Source organism: Varanus komodoensis, unplaced genomic scaffold, assembly GCF_004798865.1.
Source record: "Varanus komodoensis strain SLA01 unplaced genomic scaffold, ASM479886v1 scaffold44_3, whole genome shotgun sequence".
Lineage (NCBI taxonomy): Eukaryota > Metazoa > Chordata > Lepidosauria > Squamata > Varanidae > Varanus > Varanus komodoensis.
Genome location: NW_025336010.1, coordinates 6788483 through 6813255, shown reverse-complemented (window position 1 = coordinate 6813255; position 24773 = coordinate 6788483). Strand labels below are relative to the sequence as shown.

Genomic DNA, 24773 nt, shown 5'->3' with positions numbered 1-24773 from the left:
AAGGGGATGGTAGGCAGTGATTACTTCCAGTTTTCTGCTCACCACCGTGCTGGGGCTTGACGGGGAGGGAAGGAAGGAGAATCTGAGAATATTGCCACCTCAGCCACCTTCCTTCAATAGAAAGCCACTGTTCTAGTTCCCTCTGTGAAGCAGCTAGTCTGAATCCCACTTTTTTAAAAACTTAGATTTTAGTGGGTATGCTCATTTGAAAAATGGCCTACTGATAGCCAACAGACCTTGCCACATTTACTTGAAATCGATTGTTAATTATGCCATCGTTTAAATAGGGCAGAAGCTAGCAATGCTGTATGTTCTGAGCCTTTTTATCGTGGTCACATGAATGCACTGATTTTGTAACAAGCCTGCTGCTTTCTTTGTAGCTGCAAACACCTCTCTGATTAAAGTTGTCCTTGCTTGTCCAGTAAGAGCCAGATATGTTTGAAAGAGTATGGCTGTAATGAAGAACCACACCTTTCTCCACCCCAGAATAATCTTCTATAATGTGGATCGGCCTGGAACTAAATTCCTATGACAATGAAATAATTTGTTTTCCTTTATTGATCTCTTTTGGGCAGTTCTAACTTTCATGACTAAGGACATTTTAAAATAGCTTCTCAGTGCGGAACAGGAAACAAACTATCCAAAAAATTAGACAGTTCCTTGTATTTGTTATCTTGGTGTCTCTTCCTCGGTTCTTTCTCCAGCCACCTCTTCTATATCCTCAATCTGTCAACTTCCTGACAATTTGCATTTTGGTTTCTTTATACAGAAACACAAAAAATAATAAAATAAACCCAGCCCTGTCCTTGGTCTTCCATTAAAAGGTAGATAAATGTAAAGAAAAACAAGTCAAGTTTATTGAAATTAAAATAGCAAGCAAGTTGAATTTGGCTAGCCATGCAAGTTGACTGATGTAGTACTATGCAAAGCTAAATGGAATACAGAGTTTCACATATTTTTAATAACATGTGAAGCTATTATTTTGATTCCTGTGAGTGCTTCATGGCAGGTTGGTTTAATGAGATGCTGAGGAAGCAAGAATCCATATTTTCCTCTGTCCCGAAGTTCAAAAGTGAAAGAATACTTTATCCCAAGGTCATAAGCCCAGTCATCTGAACCTCCTGGAGCTAAATCTGTAGGAAGAGGTCAGAAATGTTCATTATCCAAACACAATTTAGCAACTTTTATCTTGCCTACAGACAGATCATTTCATGCTCTTACTGTAGCAAGTACTATATTTTTCTGTGTATAAGACAATGCTTTTTCTTTAAAATATTTACCTAAAAATGGAGGGGCATCTTATACATGGGGGGCCAAGAGGAGAACCGTGGTTGCAAAACTGCCGATACCTTATCTCTACAAACTAGCCCCACGAGCAAAATTTCAGATTGCAGAGACAAGCTAACAGGTTTCCTCCAATCATGAGGCTTATGTAACTGACTTCAGCTGATGCTGCGAAGAGTGTATAGCCCAGGGGTCCTCGAAGTTTTTCAACACAGGGCCAGTTGAAAGGTGGTGGCAGCAGGCACGCTCGGGGGTGGGGGGAGATGGGTGCAATCGCAGGTGCACTGAGGAGGAGACTGGCACGATCACAGGCATGCTTGGGGTGGGGGGAGACTGGCATGATCATGGGTGCGCGCACGGCGAGGCAGCAGCTTGCTCACTCGGAGATCGGTAAGAAAACTGGGCAGGGGGGTATCTTATATAAGGAAAAATATGGTATATACTTACAAATTGTATGTGCACCAGTTCCTGCCCGATAGCGGTTTTGATATGTGACTTTGATAGTATTAGCTATGTTGTTTGCCAGAATTTGCTGAAAAGAAGAGAAATGCTAGTTAGCTTTTTAAAAAAAAATCTGGGCAGCAGTGATTGTGCATTTAAGCTTTAGCCACAGTTATGCAGTTGCAGAAATAGGTCTGCAGTACATATAAGCTGTATACAGTTGCAATAAAATTTTAAAGCTATGAGGCTTTATTGTGAATAATTTGAAAACACTTAAAGCAGAAGATGGACCAAACAATATTAATTCTGGCTCAAAAAGACTAGCTTTACCTTAGCATTATGTCTGAATCACATGGTACATCTATCATCCCCACTCCCCAATTACTGGCTCTTTTTAGTGAGGTTTTTTTAACTGTTTGAAATGTATCTTCTCACAAGAATTACTGTCCTCATTTATTTGAGCATATACAGGGGTACCTCGGCTCACAAACGCCTTGGTTCACAAACAAATCAGGCCACGAACAAAAATTTCTGAAAAATTTTGACTTGGGTCGCAAACAACTGCTTTGGGTGGCGACCAAGATCGCAGCCATCTCTCCCCCCCGTCCTCCCGAGTGGGGAAATGGCCATGATCGCAGTCGCTTTCATGCAGGGGAGGCGTGCATGATCAGAGGCACACTGCTGCAGGAAAGATGGGAGCAGCAAAGCACGACTGCAGGGGGGATGGCCGAGATTCCGCCTGTCTTCCCTGCAGCAGTGCGCCTCTGATCAAGCACGCCTTCCCTGCACGAACGGAACTGCGATTGCAGCCATCTCCCTACCCCACCCCTGAGTGGGGAGATGGCCGCGATCGTGCTGGGGGGAGATGGCCGAGATTGCGCCCATCTCTCCTCCAGTGTGCCTGTGATCACGCCCGTCTCTCCCCCCACCCCCCAGCGTGCCGGGATGACGGGCGCGATCTCGGGCGGGCGGGGCGGGGAGATGGCCACATTTGTGCTTGGGGTGGAAGATGGCCACGATCTTTGTTGTCACTTTGCTTCACATTTTTCTGATTTAAAAAATGGTTACAAAACGGATTAACCTTATTTACATTGAATCTTATGGGGAAATTTAACTTGGCTCCCAAAAAATTTGGGTCACGACCAGAGTCCTGGAACGGATTAAGTTCATGAACCAAGGTACCACTGTATCAATGTCGGAAGGAAGGAAGATGGAATGAAACCTAAGCAAGGAAACAAATTATCTTCACTTTGCTTTAGCAAAAAGGGGCACAAATGTGACTCTAAATCTGAACTTAATACTATGTACTATCACCAGGCTTAAAGTGCATGATAAAGGATCAAAACTTGTAAAAATAGCAAAAATTATGTCTCCTTGACTATAAAGTTAAACATGTTTGAGCATGAAATGAGCAAAAGCATTCTGAAGTATCTCTCCCTGCCGCCTAAGCATGTAAATTCTAGTAGTAATGCTCTCTGCTAACCCTCAAGGAACTGATCAATTTGTAAAGTATCCTTATCATCTAACTGTTTCTGTAATAGTGGTATAAGATCAAGTTCCTCACATAATCCTTTGTAGCTTGATGAGCAAAGAATCATAGAAAAATTGAGTGAGATGAGACCAGAGGGCCATTGGGTCCAACACCCTGCTCAGTGCAGGACACCAAGTTAAATCATCTCTCTTCCTTTCTAACAAGAACTCTTTTATCTGATGTTTTGTTTTTCAGTGGTTCCTAAAATGCTAAATCCTCCTAACCTTGTAAAAATTCAATCTACTATTTTGTCAACTGTGTTTCATGCCTTGATATAAAAATTACACCAGTCTTTCTGACTGAGAAATCATATCCCAGGCTTCCCTATTAACTATGCTACCTTTATAATCCACACTAATCTGATATAATTCTTCATATAAAGGTGCATACAATTTATCCCACTTTAATGAAAGCAGGACAGTGATATTCTCAATTGGGGTGGGCAAGACTCCATTAGTTGTAGAGCAGTTGGATTTTAAAGCTTCTTCCCTACACACAGTCTCTTGATCAAGACCATAGTTTCCCCACTGCTGTTAGTAACAGCAGATAGGGAAGGCTTAGGGAGAGATGAAGTTAAAGCACCCCTATATCAAGCAATCCACATTAAGTTAGCTTTTGAGGAGGCAAAGTGCTGTATTAGTAACAGCAGAACCCTTTGTGGTTAAAAGCTAATATTAGCACATCTTACCTAGGGTGGGGGGTGGGGGTGGGGGAATGGATGTGGTTGAGACCTCCTTCCAAGTGATCTTGTCCCACCCACCTGATGACTGAAAGTGGGGATGTGGGGGAGGCTGCTGGGGCCCCACACAGCAGGCCAGTAGCCCTTCTGTGTTTCCAGGCCATGAACGCATCCAGTGTGTGCATTCTCTCATGATGGAAGAATGGCTTCCATCAGCAAAATGACAAGGGCATGCTTTTCCTCTTCCCACACCCCAAACACACTAAAGTGCAAGTGGAAGTCCAATTATGTGATGTTGATTGCATCAAATATCTATACTGAGGTGAAGCATAGCTTAGCTGATTATGTGCCATTAATATTAATAAACCTGGGAAAGAGTACCAAATGCTGAGTGATTTGGAGATTTAGTTATTCTTCAGCTACTATCTCTCCTAAATATTTTATGCTCCATTTAAACCTGTGAAATGCTTCTGAATTTTAAATATAACAAACATGTAGCATAGCAATCAGAGTATCTGTTCCCCCAGTAAGCCCCAAAAAGTAGAAAACAATGCAACTGTTATCGATTCAAATGCTGTGGTTTAATTCTGATGGGATGACAAGCCACAGATTGTGAGGAAGAAGTGTGCACACGGCCTCTTCTTTTTCAATCAGGAGACATTAGAAGTTTCTGCTTTTTGTTTTTGCTTTTTATTTGAATGTAGCCAAGTCTACTGTATGCTAACTATAGCTCACTTTTGGGTCAAGATCTAAACCCACTGTTTGATCCAGTTTTCATTTGCATGATAAAGCAAATGAGAAGAGGAGGGAGGGAGCCTGAAGCAAGCCCAAGGCTCATCACTCCTTGTTCTCATAACTTTACTCCACAGTCTGTTATTACATCTGAAGAGAGCCTGAACAATCCCCACCCATACCACTAATTTATTTTACCAAGAAAGTAGTTTCTATGCACTCCTCAGGGAAAATAGAGTCCCAAAGCAAAACAAGGTTTTAAGAAAACTTTACCAGTATGTTTCTTACCAGCTCATCATGATCTTTAGTTTTATTTTTAGTATAGGAATATGGAAACAGAACCATCTGGGAGTAAGAGTGCATTGTTATATATGCCTTAATATGATCCTTATGCCGTTTGAGAAAATTCACCACAGCTTTTACTTCTGGTTCAGACTCAGGGTAAGGCCCACAGTATGTCTCTTCACAGTCATTAGTAGATGCACCTGGGCCTTTATTTAAGAAAGAAAAAAGTGCTTATTCAAAATTTTGCTTTCAGTTAACACTATTGCAGCCAGCAGGCAACAAAAATAAACAACATTTTATTTAGCAGTAATACTAGACATCTAAAAATCAAATTAAGACATTTGAGGAGAATTACAATCTACTCTTAGATGTATGTATGGTACTGAAACATATGACCATAGTTGATCAGCTCTGTGGAACTTTAATTCTATGTGTGTGTTTGGGGTTTTTTGGGGGGTGGGGGGGGGGCTGGAAAATAGATAGAAAGACAAAAACTGATTTCTCATCCTGTAGTATGGCTATTTCATGTATGTTTCTTGTAAATGAACACAGTGCAAGATAAAGGCAAATTTGGCTTAACTCTGAATTCTTTTTGTGAAAGTAAGTGAAAGGGATCCTGCAGTGGATTGTGCCTCTCTGCACTTCTAGGTAGGACCTCAAATTCATATAATTTTTATTCCTTCTCAGAATTATTTCCTTTCTCCTAATTGTAAAAACCAGAAAAGACTAGGGTTGCCATATATCCTGCTTTACAGGGGCTTTCCTATTATCTGATCAGTCAGGAAGCCTATTATGCAGGGTTTGGTGAACCATGGTCCTCCAGATGCTTTGGCTTACAGTTAGCCAGCATCGCCAATGGCGAGGGTTCATGGGAGATTAAAACATATAGAGGGCCACAAGTTGCCTCTTAATGCTGTAATGAGCACTTAACAGCAGTTGGCTGGAGAATTGGTCCATAATGGATGCACTCAAGAACTAGTCAGGTAGAACACATCTGACAAATACAGCGTGTGAACACAGAGGGCTATCAACTTTACTATGTAGAAAATGTTATTATATTACATTTAATATTCCACCTTTCTTCCTTTTGTAAGGAATCTGAAGTGGCTTTCATAGTTCTCCCCTAGTTCATTCCAGTCTCAAAACAACAGCCCTGTGAGGTGGACTGAGAGTGAGAGGCTGGCCCAAATTCACCCAGTTAGCTTCATGACCAAGTGGGTACTAGAATCCAGATCTCGGGTCCGCACTCCAACATTCTAACCACTTGCCACACTGGATGCTTGTGCTTACCTTTCAGTGGTAATTTTTACTGAGTATCTGACATGGATCCTTTTGCTAGAGAGAGCTGTAGTTCAGCTCCTACCCTAGATGTACATTTTCAGTTATGTGGGGCCAACTAGAAGAAATGCAGTGAAAATCCCAGGAGATGTTGATAGATTGGAAGGGTCAGAGAAGGTGGTACTGTTGTGGCAGTAGGCCTAAAATAAAGCTATTTTAGGAGTGGTAAATGTATTCTAATAATCAAAATCGAATTGTCTCTTGTTGCTGGCAGAGTATTCATAAGCTTTCATCAAGATCCGCTGAAGTGAGGAAGTCCCATGACCTCCAGAATTTTCCTTCATTATTACATCTACATTGCTCTTGGTCACAAAGTTATTTATGTACTTTGTGACCAAGAATGTTCAGAATGACTCTCTATTTGCTGCATATTTTTAGCATAGTAAAAGGAATGTGCAAGTTGCCAGGCTGAAATCATAAGGGAATCTGAGTTTTTCATTATGCTATCCTGGATTGGTAATATACACCCACAAACATTTATTTCATTCATTTCACTTTCACAACCTGGTAAGATCCTGCTTCTTCACATTAATGTAAACATTCTTATCTTTACAACTGCAGTCTTTGGAGCTACAGTCTTTGGTATTCCCATGCCACTTTGCAGTCCAAGTGCAATCTTGTGCATGTTTAATAAAAAAAAACTCCTGCGACTTCCAGCATTCTTAACCAAACATTATTTCTGTCTAAATCTGCCCTTACAGAACAATCCTCTATACAAATTCCAAGGGGTTCAGTTGGCTTTATTTTCAGCTAAGTGGGTATTGTTTGACAGCCTTAATAATAAAACACATTTGAAAATCATGCCTGCATAATAAATATTAAAATATTCATCTTACCACACCAGCCTGCATCAAAATTTCTATTTAAATCTGTTCCAATGCATTTGTTGTTGCCATGCCGGGACCGACTTTTTCTCCACATTCGGTTCTGTTGAGATACCCATCACTCCAAATGTTTCATAAAGAGTTTAAGACCAATATCACCCATACTTAATTTACTAAGTCTGAATAGCATAGAATTGCACATCTGGAAAAAAATTCTAGTATAGGATCCTGCAAAGAGCCCAACCCTACACAAAACCTACATAGAGTCCAGATCACTGTGCCCTGCGCAGAGGATAGTATTGCAAAGCCTTCTGATGATGCATGGCAGCAATCAAGTGCATCAGACTATGTGGCAAGCCAAATCTTTCTTGATGACTAATAAGGACATAAGCCTGCTTTCCAAATTAGGAAAATGATGTAATATGTATGTCTAGAAGGCATGTTGGTCCAGGTCTGTATTAACCCAAGGCATGTTCCAGGCATACTTTGAGATTGCCTTTATTTCTTTTTGCTTAGACCTCTTAAATTTAATTTCCCAAAGTGGAACATACCATACTAAATTATCCCATTAGCTGTGAGGGGTAAAATACCAGGATAGTGGATCTATCAGGGGTCATGTTTGCAGAGGGATCTTTGGACATTGTAACCATAATAACTTTGCTTGCAGCCTCAGAATGCTTCTTAGAAAGAGCTTTTTGACACAAGCAACAACTTTCCTGCACTGTAAATAACTTGAAAACCCCATTGGATAAGTAGAGAGAGATAAAAAGGAAATAAGTTACTGTCTGTTCTGTCAATGATGAAAAGAAGGTAGAAAAACCACAGACTGGAAAAGGTTCCATCAAAAAGAATACTCCTGAATTTGTTAAGAGACACAGGGATTCATTCTGTGATGATAAAGGAAGAACTGGCTTCCTATCTTTTCCCCTTGCTGTGGTTGTGAAACAAGGATGAAAGATATTTTCTATATTTGAGTGGAGCAATAAGCACATTCTACTCTTGGGAAAAGCTCTGAAAGAATCTGCAGCTGGCCGGTGTCTACGCAGTTCCCAGTACTTAGGGCTGCCCCAAGACATTTTACTTAATAAGGCAAAGGGCAAGATACTGCCTCTCCCCATTCCATGTGCAGAAACCAACCAGACTATCAGCTGTATCTTATCTTCAGCCCTGGAGAAAAGGCTGCGTCTTTCACCTCACCTGAGCAGGCTAGTTAGGGATGTGTGCTGCACAGATTGTATGGCACCTCACAGCTTCGTTTCTGAGCAGTGCTTCATGCCTCTAAGAATCTCCCACCTGGGCAGTGTCCTTATTGCATATAAACAGGAGGGCTTTCCCTGCCAATACAGTACGACAGGCAGAAGAACCAAACATTCTCCTATGTGACCACTATACCGATCCACTGATGGAGCTAGCCAAAGGGTAGAACTTTGTAGAAAGCTCAAACTGAGATGAGTGTCACAGCCAGGCTTTGTTAAGTCGGGCTTTTCCCCACTGGCCTCAGAACTGATCTCTAACCAAAGGAATAGGCACCAGCAGTGATGGGTGCTCACATGGTAAGAAATGCCCTGCAAGTGTTTCTCCCAGTCAATTTCAGGGTGAAGACAGAGGCAGGCATTTCCCAGCTTAGGTAAGGGGAAAGTAACAGTGGTGTGTTCGCAGATAATGACAAGTCATGCTGGAAGCTGTGCAGGCATGACTTGTTGGTGTGAGTGGATTCAGCATCCACGGTGAAGGGTGCTGGTTTGGTTTCTGTGAAACCACCCAGAGAAACAATGGTCTGATACAAGGTTTCCATGTTTCACCATGGCTTTTCATAATGTGTGACCCCAGTTACAATGTGCGTGTGTGGTTTCCATGCTTCCACCATCGAATTTGGTGGCAACAGCAGCCATGGCTGCAGCAGATGCTCCAGCCTCCCTTTTGCTCTGCCCTCTTCTGCCTAGCAATTGCTGCAGCAGCTGTAGCCATGTCCTGGTTGGCTGCCCCACACTCCCTGTGCCTATAACCATTGATTCTAATTCTGTGTTAGAATGAGATCATAATTTTCAGCAGATGGATGTAGAAATAAGGAGCCAGGCATCACATAGTAGCTTCTGATGTGCAGGCTTCCCAAGTTCCTTGACCAAGTCCCATTGTGCTACTTCTAGCAAACTTACACTTACCGAAGTCCATGTGTATTCATAACCATCCACGTTCATTATTGGCATGACATAGAAATCGACGTTCTGTAGAATTCTGAGCATGTATGGATCTCTGCTCCTCTGTAGGGACTGAGCTACCTACATAGAAAGCAAGAACAAGATTTCACTAGGCACTGTCCATTCAAGTAATTTACCCTCTCTGCGTGAAATGAATTTGTGGATTATTCCACAGGTTGGACTGGTAGGATTGTTTATTAGGAAATCGGAGCTTATTCCCAACCCACACACATTAGTTCTATGCTGTTCCCAGGGCTGATGTTAGCAACTGGCATCCTTGGACAGTTCCCAAGCCCCCAGTACCCTGGCAAGGCCCAGTGCTGACATTTGCTTTCAGACTCCATTAAAAAAAAGAATTCTTTTTGCCAGGGGTCCAAGCTGACAGTGTCTGGGGCCAGAACAGGGGTGGTCAGAGATAAGACAGAGGTACCAGGAGCAGGGCAACAGAACTTGAGGCAAGACAGACTCCAAATCCAAAGTCAAGGTTTAATGGCAAGTCCAAATAATAGTCATGGTACAGACTGAGGGCAGGTCCCAGATAGGCATATGAGGGCAGAACAAGGAAGTGGTCAGGAACAAGCCAAGGGTCAAGAACCAGAAGGACAACAGAGGTGCAGATACCTTGGACAGGAGTCACTGCAAGGCAGGATACACAGCAAGCATCAAGCAAGGTGCAAGAACTTGAGGCAGGATGACTGGGCAGGGCACACAGCAAGGCAAAATACATGGCAAGACAAGATGTATGGGAAGATGCAGGAGACAACAGGTACCAAAGGCAGCAAGGGTCAAGCAACATGCATGAACTGAACCATAGATAGCAGACAAACCTGCACTGCTGAGGCAACATAGCAAGGCAGGATACAGGTCAGGCAAGAGGTAAGCGCAACAGCAAGGCAACGTGTGCTGCAGGAACCAGGAGGGCCAGTGTTGCTGAGGCCAGCTCTGGAGGGAAGAGCTTGTTCTTATATAGTTTGTCCCCCAGGACTCCCAGCTGGTGCTTGTCAGTAGACTGAGAGCTCCAACAGGGCCTGGAACAAGTCCTGCAAATATGATGGTGGTTGGTCTGGGTCCAACCACCAGAACAGCCCTGATACTGACACAAGATATGCTGAGGGGCTGAGTCTACAAACATAGAAACAAATCAAGTCAGAAGGGGCCTCCTAGGCCATCTAGTCTGACCCCAGCTCCAGCTCCAGCCAGCTCCACTTATGTAATCCCCAACATGTGGTTGTCCAATCTTTCCTTGAACAACATCACTGATGGGGCCTCAACCAACTCCCTTAGAAGCAAATTTCATATCCCAGGGGTCCTAACCATCAGGAAGTACTTCCTGACATCCAACCTGAAGCCTGGTTCCTTGAGCTTTGTCCATTGGAACGCATCCTGCCCTCCCCTTCAGGAAAGAACAGGTCACAGCCCTCCACATGACATCCTCCCACATACCTATAAGTTGCTAAAAGATCCCCTCAGAGTCTCCTCTTCTCCAGGCTGAAAAGACCCACCATCCATTCAATTTTTCCACAATGTTCTGGAGTGATGGCATATAAGTGGTGTTGTCAGATTGAAAGGAATGACTTGAGCCAATGGCCGGTGCTTCTTGGAGCGTTACTCTCACTGCCAGGTATGACAGATGACTAAGAGGGACTGCCAGAGGACATTTGCTTAGGGCCCCTTTTGAAATGTACCTAACATTTCCCTTTATTCAGCTGGGTAGCCACTTATGCATTGCCAAAGGAGAGGAAACATATCACCGAAAGGCATGACACATACTTGCACATGTCAATTGCTACAGAGATGTGCAAATTTAGAAATAATTACTCCAACTTAATAGATATATAGTACATCTAACCACAGTAAGGGAAATTGTGACTGTACGACCCCTGCCTGGTGCCTCTGATGGGCAACTTCAGTGCGCCTGCCCCCCTTTCTTCAGGTTTACCAATCTTTTATGGATTAATTTCAATTTGAACTCAAGCAGTTTGAGTGATTTTCCAGAATGCATCAGCTATAATAAAAGTCTCCAACAGGCATTCAAGATTTTCTTTTCTCTCTTCCACTCTTGCTGCTTCACAGAGTAAGAATCCACCACTTGACAAGGGTGCCCAGGTGGGCCTGAGGGGAACATCAAACAATTTATATGCACCTAGAATGGACAACCTTGTACCCTTCAGAAGGTCTAAACTACAAGTCCCATTAATATGCAGCATGGCCTGTGGTCGAGCCTTATGGGAACTGTAGTCCAAAAAATCTAGAGGGCACTGCATTGCCTACCCTGGCACATACTGTCTGCTTTTAGCTATTTATTTTTTATTTTTATTTTTTGGTAAAGATAAAGGACAAGAAAAAGACTTAAAATTGCCTGGCAGTTTTGACTGGCAGTGTATAAGCTTAAATAGAGTAGATCATATGATGACTGAAAGCTTTTCTATGTGACAGACAAATGAACTGTAAAAGATGGGAACTGAATGCAGGGAGGAGATTTTTTTTTTTTTTGGCTCGCCAATAAAGTTGCTGGAAGTGGGATAAATGGGAAGAGAACATAGGTTTCCCAGTATAATTGGTAAAATGTGTCTGACTAGGGGTACAATGGATCAGTGTCCATCTTGGCTATTTGGGAACACTCAGAAATTTCATAATAAATGTCTGGATAATCAAGATTTTAATTCATTGTTACTCTTCTATCCTTTTGTACCTCAATCTGCATCATGATCCCCCTATTCTTCCTTGCTGCCTTTCCATACCCAGGACTTCCTTTCTGGGCACCTACATGGTACCATCTCTCTTCACCAAAATTGTTCCTCAAAAATGCCCCAGCTTTCCCACAAGGCCTTTGGCTAAAATGAAGGATAGAATACCTGCTGTGCATATAGGATGTCCCAGAGTCAATATTTGGTTCAAATCAGAAGTGAGCAATTTGTAGTCCTCCAGATGTTTTGGCCTGCTATCTCCATCAGTCCTAGCTGGTATAGCCAAAAATGTCATGGGAGTTGAAGATCAGAACATCTGGAGGGCCACAAGTTGCCCATCCTAGGTTTAAATTCTTAATCCTCATTCCTAGCTGTAACCAATCTTTAAGTAAGTGAAACTGAACTTGGCACTTCTCTTTCTGTCCTTGTCTCACCTTCTCTCCTTCTGTTTTTTAATCCTCCATTTACTTTATAAACTCCTTGGGAGACTGTAAGCTCTGTGGGAGCAAAGACCTGTCTATTTTCTTCCCATGAAATTCTGTAATCCATCTCCATGTACTATATGTGTACATGGTGCTATATGTGTATATGAGCAAAATATGTCATGCACTTACATGACCTATGAACCAGAGACAAAATGCAGGAGAAATCCATTCCCTGGCATGGATACCACAATCTATCCAAATGGCATTCTTTGGTGTTCTCAAATCATTTGAAAGCTAAAAGACAGAAAAGTTAATTGTACAAGGTTCTCAAGATGTACCAGCAAATGTTATCCAGGATCAGTGCTTTTTTTGTCATAGAACACACTGGAACAGAGTTCCGGCACCTTTTTTCAACAGATTTTCCAAGTTTTAAAAGTAACTTTTGAAAATTTGATGTTTGGTCGACATGGATTTGAATCGCCCTGTTGAGCGTAGCAGGTCAGTGGCAAAATCATTAAAATGGTGCATGCGGGCTGCTTGTGTGTCGAATCCGATGCATGCGTACTTTGTCCACACTGGTTGTGATGGTGCTGCTCGGCTTGTGGCGCTGCTCGGCTTGTGATTGGTCATGTGGTCGCACGCTGAGTGCTTACTGCAGGTGGCAACCATTATGTATCGTTACACAACTGACGTGTGTGGGTTCGTGTTCAGTGATTGACTATGTGTGAAAGGTAAATAATGTCATGAGTTCCGGCACCGTTTTTCTTACAGAAAAAGCACTGCCCAGGATAATTCACCACCCTCTAATTATGGTCTCACAACAATTAGCACGGATTGAAATAATTACCAGGTTAAAACAAAATAAAGTATGTATTACAGGAATGGGGAAAATCTGCATTTTGAGTGCTTTTTAATTTGGCAGGGAAAATATTTTGTTAAAGATACCACATCCTTGTTCAGCTTTGTACTCGATGTACCATAGCATCCAGATAATTAACATACTTATAAATCTCTCATCTCACTGAGGCTTATTTCCAGATGTATTTCAGGTCATTACAATGATGTAGACTTGATTTTCCCTGAATTCCTTTTTCAGTTAAAGGAGATGGCTATCACATATGAATAATGTAATCCTATGCACTGTTCTGAACTATTGTCTGAATTAAGCCCCATTGAGCTCAGTAGGACTTATTCACAGCAACTGTGTGTGTAGGATCAGGAATTTATTTATGTTATTTATGTTATATTTTATATTGTAAGCCATCCTGAGGCTTTTTTGCAAATAGGATGGCATATAAATATTTTAAATAAATAAATAAATAAATAAATAAATTTCAGCTGAAGAGTCTGTTCACCCCCTATGCCTGCTACTCTAGTACAGCTACAGCTCTGCTCCACTTCTTCTCAAGGTGCTTCTCTCCACCAAGACTTTCCCATCCTCCTGCAGAAACAAGACTACATCGGATTTGATGCCATGTTGATAACACATTAGACAGACTACAGACAGAATGCAGCTCATGGAGGACATGCAGCGAATTATGGGGAAAGCATCCAGACAAGCTTGATTTCATGGGCTACCTGAGTAGGGAAAGGGTGTCTACTACCTCTAGAAACCTACATTAAAATTTAGATACGAAATGTATATAAAGAGTCCATCACTCAGTTTATGGGATAAAACCATTCCCTTCTGCAGCCTCCCACATGCTCTGCTAATCTGATCCTGTGGTCACGCAACCCTCTGAAGCAGTTCTCAGTCCACAAGCAAGGTCCTTTGTGCAGGTGAAAGGACACTACTTGATGAAACCTGATAAAAGTACCCAATGTTGAATACCTTTACCAAACCTTGCAGTTGTTTGCTCATGTTTTAAAATATGAAACTCACTGTGAGAATTTCACCCCTGGAAATGCAGATCTCATGAACACAAATGGTGGTGCAAAGGACATCCATGTGCAACCAACTTCAGCTCTGCAGAGTGGATCTACCCATGTGCCTTCTCACCTACTCTATGCCAATTCAGTTGCAATCAAGTGTACAAAACCTGATTGCCTGGGAAGGATTGTAGCTCCATGTGGCAGAGCCCTGGCATAGCCAGGTAAGGCTGGAACAATTGCGGCATGAAGCCCTGAAGAGTTCCCACCAATCTGTGTTGACAATACTGGACTATGGGGACCAATGATCTGGTTCAATATATGAGTAAGGCAGCTTCCTATGTTCTTGCCTGTGTACCAGCCAACCAACTACAGGGCCAAGTGGTGGGACTTAGAGGACTCTACACCCACCTTGAGGCTTATTATGAAAGCTTTGATAGTGATGTGCTCAAATGCCACTTGGGTTACCAGCACCACATGTATCTTGAGAAGGTTCTCAAATGTTAGGCATGTAGCTGCCTGAAATGCTTTACATGCAGGATATACCATCTCCCTTGAAAAACCAGAGCCAACTTCTCCCCTGGATCCAGCTTCTTGCATCTTGTGTTGAAGGAAAGTCATTCCTCTACTCTGGAGATTCTCCTAAACTTTTATATCAGATTCTGAGCAGACTTGGAACATGCCCTCTACACAGTTTGGACTCTTAAATCCCATAATGCACAGAGAGCATGGGCACTGACCATGCTGACTGGGGATGGTGGAGCTTGTAATCCAACTCATTTGGAGCGCAGCAGGTTGAAGAAGCCTTCTCCAAATGGTCATCCTATGTGGATAAATTTTCCATAGGAAGTCATCCTATGCAGGTAGGTTTTCCATAAGGCATCAAGTATAGAGTGAGATTTCTGGACAAATAGTACCTTAAAAATGTAAAGTGGTCGTTTTTCATAGGAAACTCCAATGTGTATTTTTTGGATGGTATCAGAATGTTGTGAAGCCATTTCATCCATCCAAAAGTATATCTGAAATAATAATAAAACAGTCCGGTTAATACTTATAGCTGCAGCAAAGGGGTACTTTTGTTTTCATTTTTTATTTCACATATTCACACCCTACTTTTATTCCATTCCAAAGGTGGCTACATCTTGTGCCTCAGATCAAACTGTGGGAATCCAAATCTATACTGTCATGCAGTGCTAAATACTTTTGAAAGTAATAAGCATTTGGGCAGTTCATGATAATGCACCCCAACAGAAGTGCGGTAATGGAATAATAGTGAGAAAAAAATAACTTGCTCTCTGCAATATGGCAATACCAGTATCAGCTTTTGTTTACAGGGTTGCTATAAGAGTTATCAAGAGACTGTTGCTTCTTTCCTACATATCCTATAACCTACTTCTGAGTAGTCATCTGTAGGATCACACTGATCATTACCAATCCAGCAGGGATGTTAGATGCTGCAAACATGTACCCTGAATTTTCGACATTTTACTCCAGCAAGATAACTTTTTTAAAGGTGACATTCAATGAAAGGGGCAACAAACACAAAGTGGGGGGAAACCACCCTAATCCATAACGTGAGCATTAGAGATGACACAGTCATAGAAACACAGAAACAGAGCGAGTCAGAAGGGGCCTCCCGGGCCATCTAGTCTGACCTCCGGCACCAGCCGGCTCCGCTCACGACATGCCCACCATATGCACGTCCAGCCTATCCTTGAAATTGCCTTCATTAGCAATGCTGGCTCCAAAATTAACAAAAATGCTGCTCACATTTTGTTTGCTTTGATGTCTATGGTGGAGGCCAGTGGTATTTAGCAATCATTTTGCTTATTCTTGAGGTCTAGCTACATGTTATATTTCATGTTTTAAATTATTGGTAAGTGTCTGAAGCTGCAATCCTGAACTTTTGAAGAAAGCTCCATCGAATTCAATTGGGTTCATTTTTTAGGAGATATGCATAAATGAAACAGAACTTTCTGAACACAGTGAAACAACAAAAAGAATAACAGAAGAGCTGTATCTTACTATATCAAGAGAATGATATTGTTCATAAAATGATGCAGAACTACGGGGGGTGGCTGTGTTGTTTACAGTCTGCATCTCAATAATTTTCTGAACATCTTCCAGTGAAACTCTAAACAAAAAACAAAGAACATAAATTTTAAAAACTCTGTTAAAATGTTTTGACATGCTTTTAGCTTCATGCATGAATTACAGGAACTAAAGAGCCATACCTGAATTGAATGGCAGATTGGTTAAGTGCAGTTTTCACAGCAGTTATATCCGATATGTTGACGTAGAAATGTACCTCTTTGTTTTTCATTATGTTCCTGGGTGAATCAGGTTTCCAAAGCACAATCTATTACATTTCCAAACATATTTAAACATTTTGAAATAAATGAACGACAATGGTAAATAGTTACACGAATACATAAACAAGTCTGTTTTTATAGCATATTTTCAGGTTGCACTGTACAAACAAAACTTTTCTGTACAAGCAAAGAGGCTATGCTGCCTTCTTCTCCAGTGGTTAGTGGAAACTGGTTCTGTAAGTCTGCAGCAAGAGCTTTTCTACATGAAGCTATTAGCCACTGTTTCTACCTTCAGGTCTGTCAGAGAATTGAGATATGAGTTTCAAGCAAAGATGTTTTCCTTTTTTGCTTTTCTGCCACATAACCTCTGGATAATGTTGTGCTATAGAGGAAAAGTGCAAAGCCACGAGTAGGAAAATATATTTTCTTTCACCGTCAGTTATAATAGCTCATATTCCCCAGTATACCCAGGAAAGAGCTCTTTAAAAATAGAAGCTAAACTGGAGGATCACAGTGCTGTCTGAAGAACCTGTAAACAGCTGTGAGTAGGCATCAACATACAAGAACTGCCTCATGCAGAAAAGCCAGTTAGGTGCACAGTATTGATTAATGAACTACATTTTCATAGAGCAGGTTTGCAACTTTTAAAAACTAAATTGTACTTCTGAGAAATAAGGCAGCAATGAGTATTTAATTAAATTAAAATACATTTTTAAAGAAATGACACACAAAGCAAAGATAGCCACATCAGGCAAAAGAAAAAGTCCACAATCCATCAAATTGTAATCCTCTGATTAGGTTAACTCAGAGATCACCAAATACTAGTTAAGCTTTTGAATTCTCGTTTTCCAAGCCAAAACATGGGGAATAAGGGGCATTGGCCAATGTTTCTACCATACAGTCTGCGTTTCATTATAGTCTTATGATGAAGAATTTACAGAGGCTGCAGATATTCAAATTAGGCTCTATCAGCTTTTAGGATGCCCCTGTGACCCTCCCCCCCCCCCAAAAAAAAGCAATGGTCAATCAACCTTTTTTGCTTTGTCCACCATCTATCCTGCTAAAGGATTCTAAAGAAATGGAACCTTCTATGGCTTTATATGGAATCACTGATTGGTTCAAAATTGAGAAAGGAGTTCGGCAAGGCTGTATACTGTTGCCCTGCCAATTTAACTTATATGCAGAGCACATCATGAGAAAGGCGGGGCTGGATGAATCACCAGTTGGAATTAAGATTGCTGGGAGAAATAGCAACAACCTCAGATATGCAGATGATACCAATCTCATGGTAGAAAGTGAAGAGGAACCAAAGAGCCTCTTGAAGCGGGTGAAGGAGGAGAGTGCAAAAGTTGGCTTGAAACTCAACATTAAGAAAACTAAGATCATGGCATCCAGTCCTCTCACTTCCTGGCAAATAGATGGGGAAGAAATGGAGGTAGTGACAGATTTTATTTTCCTGGGCTCCAAGATCACTGCTGACAGGGACTGCAGCCAAGAAATTAAAAGACGCTTGCTCCTGAGGAGGAAAGCTATGGCAAATCTAGACAGCATACTAAAAAGCAGAGACATCACCCTGCCACCTAAAGTGCGTATAGTCAAGGCGATGGTTTTCCCAGTTGCAATGAATGGCTGTGAAAGCTGGACCATAAGGAGGGCTGAGCACCAAAGGATTGAAGCCTTTGAATTGTGGTGCTGGAGGAGACTCCTGCGAGTCCCTTGGACCACAAGGTGACCAAACCGGTCAGTGCTAGAGGAGATCAACCCAGACTGCACTTTAGAAGGCCAGGTACTGAAGATGAAACTCAAATACTTTGGCCACCTAATGAGAAGGCAGGACTCCCTGGAGAAAAGCCTAATGTTGGGCAAAAGAAGAAGGGGATGGCAGAGACTGAGGTGGCTAGATGGAGTCACTGAAGCAGTTGGTGTGAGCTTAAGTGGACTCTGGGGGATGGTGGAGGACAGGAAGGCCTGGAGGAATGTTGTCCATGGGGTCGTGATGGGTCGGACATGACTTCGCGACTGACAACAACAACAAGGGATGTTCTAGCCAAACTTAAACATTTTGAAGTTTCATTGAGTTCAGTGGGTATATTTAATATAGGACGGAACCTCTCCCACTAAAATAAATTGTACTTGGGAAGTAGTTTGCATGCATTGTTGTACATTCAGTCATTACATTCAGTAGTTTGCTTGCATTGTTGTACATTCAGACTACCAGAAGTACAGGCAGGGTTTCGAAGAGGGAGAGGAACTGGAGATCAAATTGCCAACATATGCTGGATCATGGAGAAAGCTAGGGAGTTCCAGAAAAACATCTCTTTCTGCTTCATTGGCTATGCTAAATGAAGCCTTTGATTGTGTGAAAAATAACAAATTGTTCTTAAAGAGATGGGAGTACCAGACCATCTTATTTGTCTCTTGAGAAACCCATATGCAGGTCAAGAAGCAACAGTGAGAACTGGACATGGAACCACTGATTGGTTCAAAATTGGGAAAGGAGTACAGCAAGGCTGTATACTGTCATCCTGCCTATTTAACCTATCATCATGAGAAAGTCGGGGCTAGATGAAAGAGCACATCATGTCGGGAAAGAGCACATCATGAGAAAGTCGGGGCTAGATGAATCACCAGTTGGAATTAAGATTGCTGGGAGAAATATCAACAACATCAGATATGCAGATAATACCACTTTAATGGCAGAAAGTGAAGAGGAACTAAAGAGCCTCTTGATGAGGGTGAAGGAGGAGAGTGCAAAAGTTGGCTTGAAACTCAACATTAAGAAAACTAAGATCATGGCATCCAGTCCTCTCACTTCCTGGCAAATAGATGGGGAAGAAATGGAAATAGTGACAGGTTTTATTTTCCTGGGCTCCAAGATTACTACAGACGGTGATTGCAGCCAAGAAATTAAAAGACGCTTGCTCCTTTGGAGGAAAGCTATGGCAAATCTAGACAGCATGCTAAAAAGCAGAGACATCACCCTGCCAACAAAAGTTTGTATAGTCAAGGCTGTGGTTTTCCCAGTTGCAATGTGTTGCTGTGAACATTGGACCATAAGGAAGGCTGAGCACCAAAGAATTGAGGCCTCTGAATTGTGGTGCTGGAGGAGACTCCTGCGAGTCCCTTGGACTGCAAGGCGATCAAACCGGTCAGTCCTAGAGATCAACCCTGACTGCTCTTTAGAAGGCCAGATACTGAAGATGAAACACAAATACTTTGGTCACCTAATGAGAAGGAAGGACTCCCTGGAGAAGACCCTAATGCTGGGAATGATTGACGGCAAAAGAAGAAGGGGACAGCAGAGGATGAGGTGGCTAGATGGAGTCACTAAGGCTGTTGGTGTGAGCTTAGGTGGACTCCGAGGGATGGTGGAGGACAGAAGAGCCTGGAGGAATGTTCTCCATGGGGTCATGATGGGTCAGACATGACTTCACAGCTAGCATAACATAATGGCTTTTTTGACTTTTGTGTTGATCTGAGAGCTATGTTGAAAATTTTCTGTTGGAACTTCTCTAGGTCACTGGTGTAGACCCACAGGACCACCCTTCTGAAGCTCCAATCCTGCCCTCTGGGGTTCCCACAAAACTCTGCTCCCTCCCCCTGCCCCCTTTTCCTTCAGCCACAGATAGTTTGCCAGTCTCTTGACCTTCTTGCTGTTCCCCCTGCATTATAATCTGTTGAAATGTGTCCCCCAAGGCTTTGTCACAGCTAGTCAGCATTGAAGCTATGATATGCTGGCATCTTGGTCCAGCCCCCCTTTGCCCAGCTCCACCTATGGAATGAGAACATCTCCAAAATGAAATGAAGCATTTGTCGGGCTGAAAGACATTCTGCCTCCCTGGTTTAAGTGGGAGGGCCACGAGTGACAAATAGAATAAGCATGCAAATCATTGTTAAATGCATCCGTTTCACGGGATGGAGTGGGAATCTACACACATCATGAAGGAAAAGATTATTGTGTGACTCCTGATTTAATGTGTCATTTGAAGATAGCCCAGCAGGAGAAAATAGGATGCTGAGATGACTTTCCATTGTCCATTCTCATATCTGTCAAGAAACAGCCAGCATCATGTGAATAAGGCAGTGGTGGCTGGTGACTCCAATGTCAACAGGACTGGAGCGTACTCTGAACTTTAAAGGGGATATTCTGGAGAAAGGGTCAGCAGTGTAGATTTTTCCTCCTTTAAAACCAGAGCAAATTTGGGGTTTCAAAGCTGCCATTGAAATTAGGTGTGTATGTTTGTCTGTGAATCATTGCCCTCTTTTCTTGTGTAGGTTAATTGCCAAGTTCATGGTTTGCCAGAAGCTGTTACCTCAAAAGTAGTGGTCAAATTCTGCAGGAATTCAACTTCTCTGTCTGATTGCGGAAAAGCCCACAAAACCTGGTCACTGGGAGAGAAGTAGAAAAACAGGGTTGACTGGTAGTATGAAAGCAGTGAGAAAAAGAAAACATCAGAGATCATGATACTGGATGGCAGCAGACTCCCAGGGTGAGAAGAACTCAAAAGACGTGGCAGGGAAGTTTTGGGGAACTCTGAACCAACCAGCAGCTTTTAGAGTGCCACCAGTTTCTATACACTGGTTATGGCTATCAGATGTACATGAGGGAAACTTATGGCTAATGGGGTGGGATAAAAATCAAATAATTAAAACTCAAATACATACATACATAATACATAATACACAATGTCTGAATTCTCGCTCAGACTCACATGGCACTTTGGTATGTTCTGTTTTTAGGATCTACACCCTAAAAACCAAGTCTCTGACCACTTTAGTTGGTACATCAATCAGCTAAAGCTTCTGGGATGATTAACTTCTATTGGCTTCAATGGGATTGAATTAGTCAGCATGGAAAGGAGCAGTTTTAAGTAATGTGTTTCCAGGGCAAGTTTTAACCAGTGGCATGTACACATTTCATTTTCTGGATTCTTCTTATTCCAACAAGTTACTATAATGGGGAATAAAAATATGAAAAAGATTGTCATTCTCACCATGAATGGTAACTTGGGGCCTGAGTAATCATGTCATGTGCAGAAATCCAAATCCTTAAAAAACATGCATTTATCTCTTGTAATAAGTGAATTGGTCCCAGCTGTTAACAGTTCCCTGGATTCTGTCTCTCAAAGTGGACAACTCTTGCCAACTTTCTGGCCACTGTGTACCTGGCACACAGGTAGCGTAGACAGCAGGTGTCATACAGTGGCTAAGGCCACATTATTATGGTGAGGGACAGAAGCCCTTGAACCTCTGCTCATCCAACCCTGCATTTTTATTAGACAAGCTTTTTGGCCTATCTGGAGCATCTTGGAGGGGGAGGAAAGAAAGCTGGGGCAGTTTCTAGATACCTGCCTCCTGTTCTCTCCAGTCGCTCCCATCCCTTTGCACACCCACCAGAATGTCCCCCTTTCCCCCTCTCCAAAATTGCTTCCCTGATCATGGATAACAGTGTTATTTTTTCTGTGCAGGCTTCGAGGGAGCGTGTGCGTGATAGAGTGCTCAGATTCCCAGATGTGAGGTCAGAGCACCATTTTGCCCCTCAGAACTGAGAACCTGAATCTGAAATAGGTCCACAGGGGACTTGAGCTACAAAGCAGCAAGTGTCTATTTTGAGTCTTACCTTTGCAATGAACTCACCAGGATGGCCTTAAGCAAGCTATGCTCCCACATCAGGCTCCATCTCTAATATGAGGGTTTACAATACTTGTGTGGGATTGGGGTTAACGCAATGCATGGGTGGTGTAAGGATTGCACCTGGCAATGTATGTGAAGCATTCTGAAAGTTCTATACATTCTCGTGATGTTTGGTGCAGTCTTGCTATGTTTTTATGCATAGTCATGAACATTTTGTGATCATACATGTTTAAACTACAATGTGGGAGGGGGTTTAAGAATGCTATTTTGTGGCAAAAGTGTTTGTGTTTATAGTGAGTGTGCTCTCGTGTCATGTCAACGCATCCTGGCAATAAGCCATGGTGGATTGGTTGCTACTCAAACAATCCACAATGCACAGAAAATTGGCTGCACTGTAACTGGTTCCCCCTTTCCTTCTCCTCCTTCCATCTTGGTACCCCTGCAGGAATCCCAGGAACACTATGGCAGCACCAATCTGTCTCCATTCTCTCAACCATAATTACAAAACACTGCAGCTTTTTTCCTTTTACAACCTTTATCCAACTGAGATCAGGAAAGCTGGATTAACAGCTAGCTTTTGCAGTCCCCACAAGGACAACCACCAACAGCTGCTTCAAAATGCCTGAGTGGCACCTTGGAGAGGCTGTTAATGGCTAGCAGCCACCCCTCCCCCCCTTTTTGCACACTCACAATCTGTGTAATTAGGGTTTTTAACAATATATTTAGTCACACTTGTGCAAGTAACAATTGCCTTGGTTGAGGGAATATCCTGGAGGTACCTGCTACTACAGTAAAGTGGGGGCCAACTCTGGACAAAGGCCCAAAAAGGCTCCAAATATCCACCCCCCCTCCCCTTGCTTTCTCTTGACAGCGGTGGGTGATCTTTGCTCGTGAAAGGGGGTGCTGATGTGATTTACAGCTCTTTACTGCAAGATCAGCACCTCCCCGCTCCCCGCCCCAATAGTTCTTGGGATTGTGTGCTTTTCCCTTCAATTCTGGGTGTTCAGGAAAGTACAAAAGTGGAACCTATTCCCTTTTGCTGGGGAAAGGAGTTTTGGTAGCTGTCAAAACCCTGGTCCCCTTTAACACTGGTGTTGAGAGGGCAATGTACATGTGTGTATGTGTGCATATAGACCTTTGTGTGGGAGTGTGACCATACCAACATACCCTCTGCACACACACCAGACTTTAATGTTCTGTAATGTTCTGTGTCCATCTAGCTCACAGTGAGTAACCATGGCAACCCCATTCTTGGGCAACCATTGTAAAACACAATCCTACACAAAAAGAGTAGGCCAAAAGTACCAGATTAAGACTACAATCTTAAACACACTTCCTAGACAATAAGACCCATTGAATGCCAGGCTATTCTGTGCATAACTACTTCTTATTAATCCTGTATTGAACAGAGTGAGACTTAACCTCCAGGTAAACATGAATAGGGTTAATGAGCGCAGTTGAAGAATCTCTGTGTTCTAGTATCATTTGCATACTATACAATCTTGAGAAAGCTGCACACTTGTCCAACATATTATGCCTATCATATTTGTGAAAATATACTACTGAATATATTTCTATTGATTTTTGATAGTTTTATGTGAGATGTAATAATTGATTTTATCTTAGTTTTTGAAGTCCATGTACTGACATGTCAAAATGTTATTCTGATCCTGAAAGTCAGAAGGTGCTGAAGACCTAGACCATTTCTTGCATTTTTTCTCATGTGCTTTTGATTTCATAGGATGCGTCAAAGTAATACATTTTTATTTCCTTCTAAACTAGAAAATACTTTTATACCAGATATATTGCAATAAGATAAAAAAATAAAAAAAAATATTCTCACAGAATGTTGTACTCTGTTTCAATCATTTTTTTCGGATACAAGGGGAAACAATTGTTTTAGGGTGGCAGTCCTATAGCCAAGTAATTGGGAGTAACTGTGATTGGACTCTAGGGCACTTCTGAGTAAATATGTGTAGGACAGAGCTGTTCATCTCAACGTGCCATTTATTGGTGTTGAACCAAACTGCTTTGTAGTTTGACCACACCAAATACTTCCCATAATGAGAAACATCCAAGGATGCATGTTTCACAAAGAAATATTCATCTATATTTATACCAATATCCTGTTTTAAAAGCTTTAAGCATATTCACTTAACCCCCATGTTGGTTTCAACCATGTGGGAGTATGCTTTTATTCTCTGTAATTATTTCTCTTCTCTCTCACTAGAAAAGAAATACTTACCTCTGGACAGCAGAGACATGCTTCTTTTGACTGAAGAAATATACTATGCAGATTAAAACGAAGGCCTTCATAGCAGCCATTTGCAATGAAACCAAGTGAGACAGTGACGGTTCAAACTACATTGTTGATCTTCTAAAGTCTCTGTTGAAAGAATGGTTAAAATTTAATTTCTTTGAATAAGCCCAATTCCCATTCTCAGTGACAGAATGAAAACGTGAGGAATCCCTCTACATTCAAGTTTGAGCACTTTCCAAGGGGAAAACAAAGTCTTCTGTGAGAGCTCTCCACA

The 24773-nt window shown here is 42.1% G+C and overlaps 1 protein-coding gene across 1 annotated transcript; it reads right to left on the bottom strand.

Annotated features, from left to right (window-relative positions):
• Positions 1 to 835: 835 nt before the first annotated feature.
• Positions 836 to 24573, bottom strand: CPB2 (carboxypeptidase B2). The gene is made up of 11 exons (XM_044444136.1): positions 24485 to 24573; positions 20919 to 20994; positions 16528 to 16652; positions 16319 to 16427; positions 15211 to 15312; positions 12614 to 12718; positions 9277 to 9393; positions 7127 to 7217; positions 4956 to 5158; positions 1732 to 1816; positions 836 to 1133 (listed from the first exon to the last, which is right to left on the bottom strand). Exons 1-11 carry the CDS (start codon positions 24562 to 24564, stop codon positions 949 to 951), a joined length of 1278 nt encoding a protein of 425 aa, XP_044300071.1. The 5' UTR covers positions 24565 to 24573; the 3' UTR covers positions 836 to 948.
• Between the last annotated feature and the right edge of the window lie 200 nt (positions 24574 to 24773).

What these genes read in the sequence shown, in the direction of transcription:
- CPB2 (XM_044444136.1), bottom strand. Translation starts at nt 24,564, where the DNA reads ATGGCTGCTATGAAGGCCTTCGTTTTAATCTGCATAGTATATTTCTTC. An exon ending in TTTTGATGCAGGCTGGTGTG is followed by an intron (nt 5,159 to 7,126) that starts GTAAGATGAATA and finishes TCTTAAATAAAG; the next exon opens with GCCCAGGTGCATCTACTAAT. An exon ending in CTAAAGATCATGATGAGCTG is followed by an intron (nt 1,817 to 4,955) that starts GTAAGAAACATA and finishes TCTTCTTTTCAG; the next exon opens with CAAATTCTGGCAAACAACAT.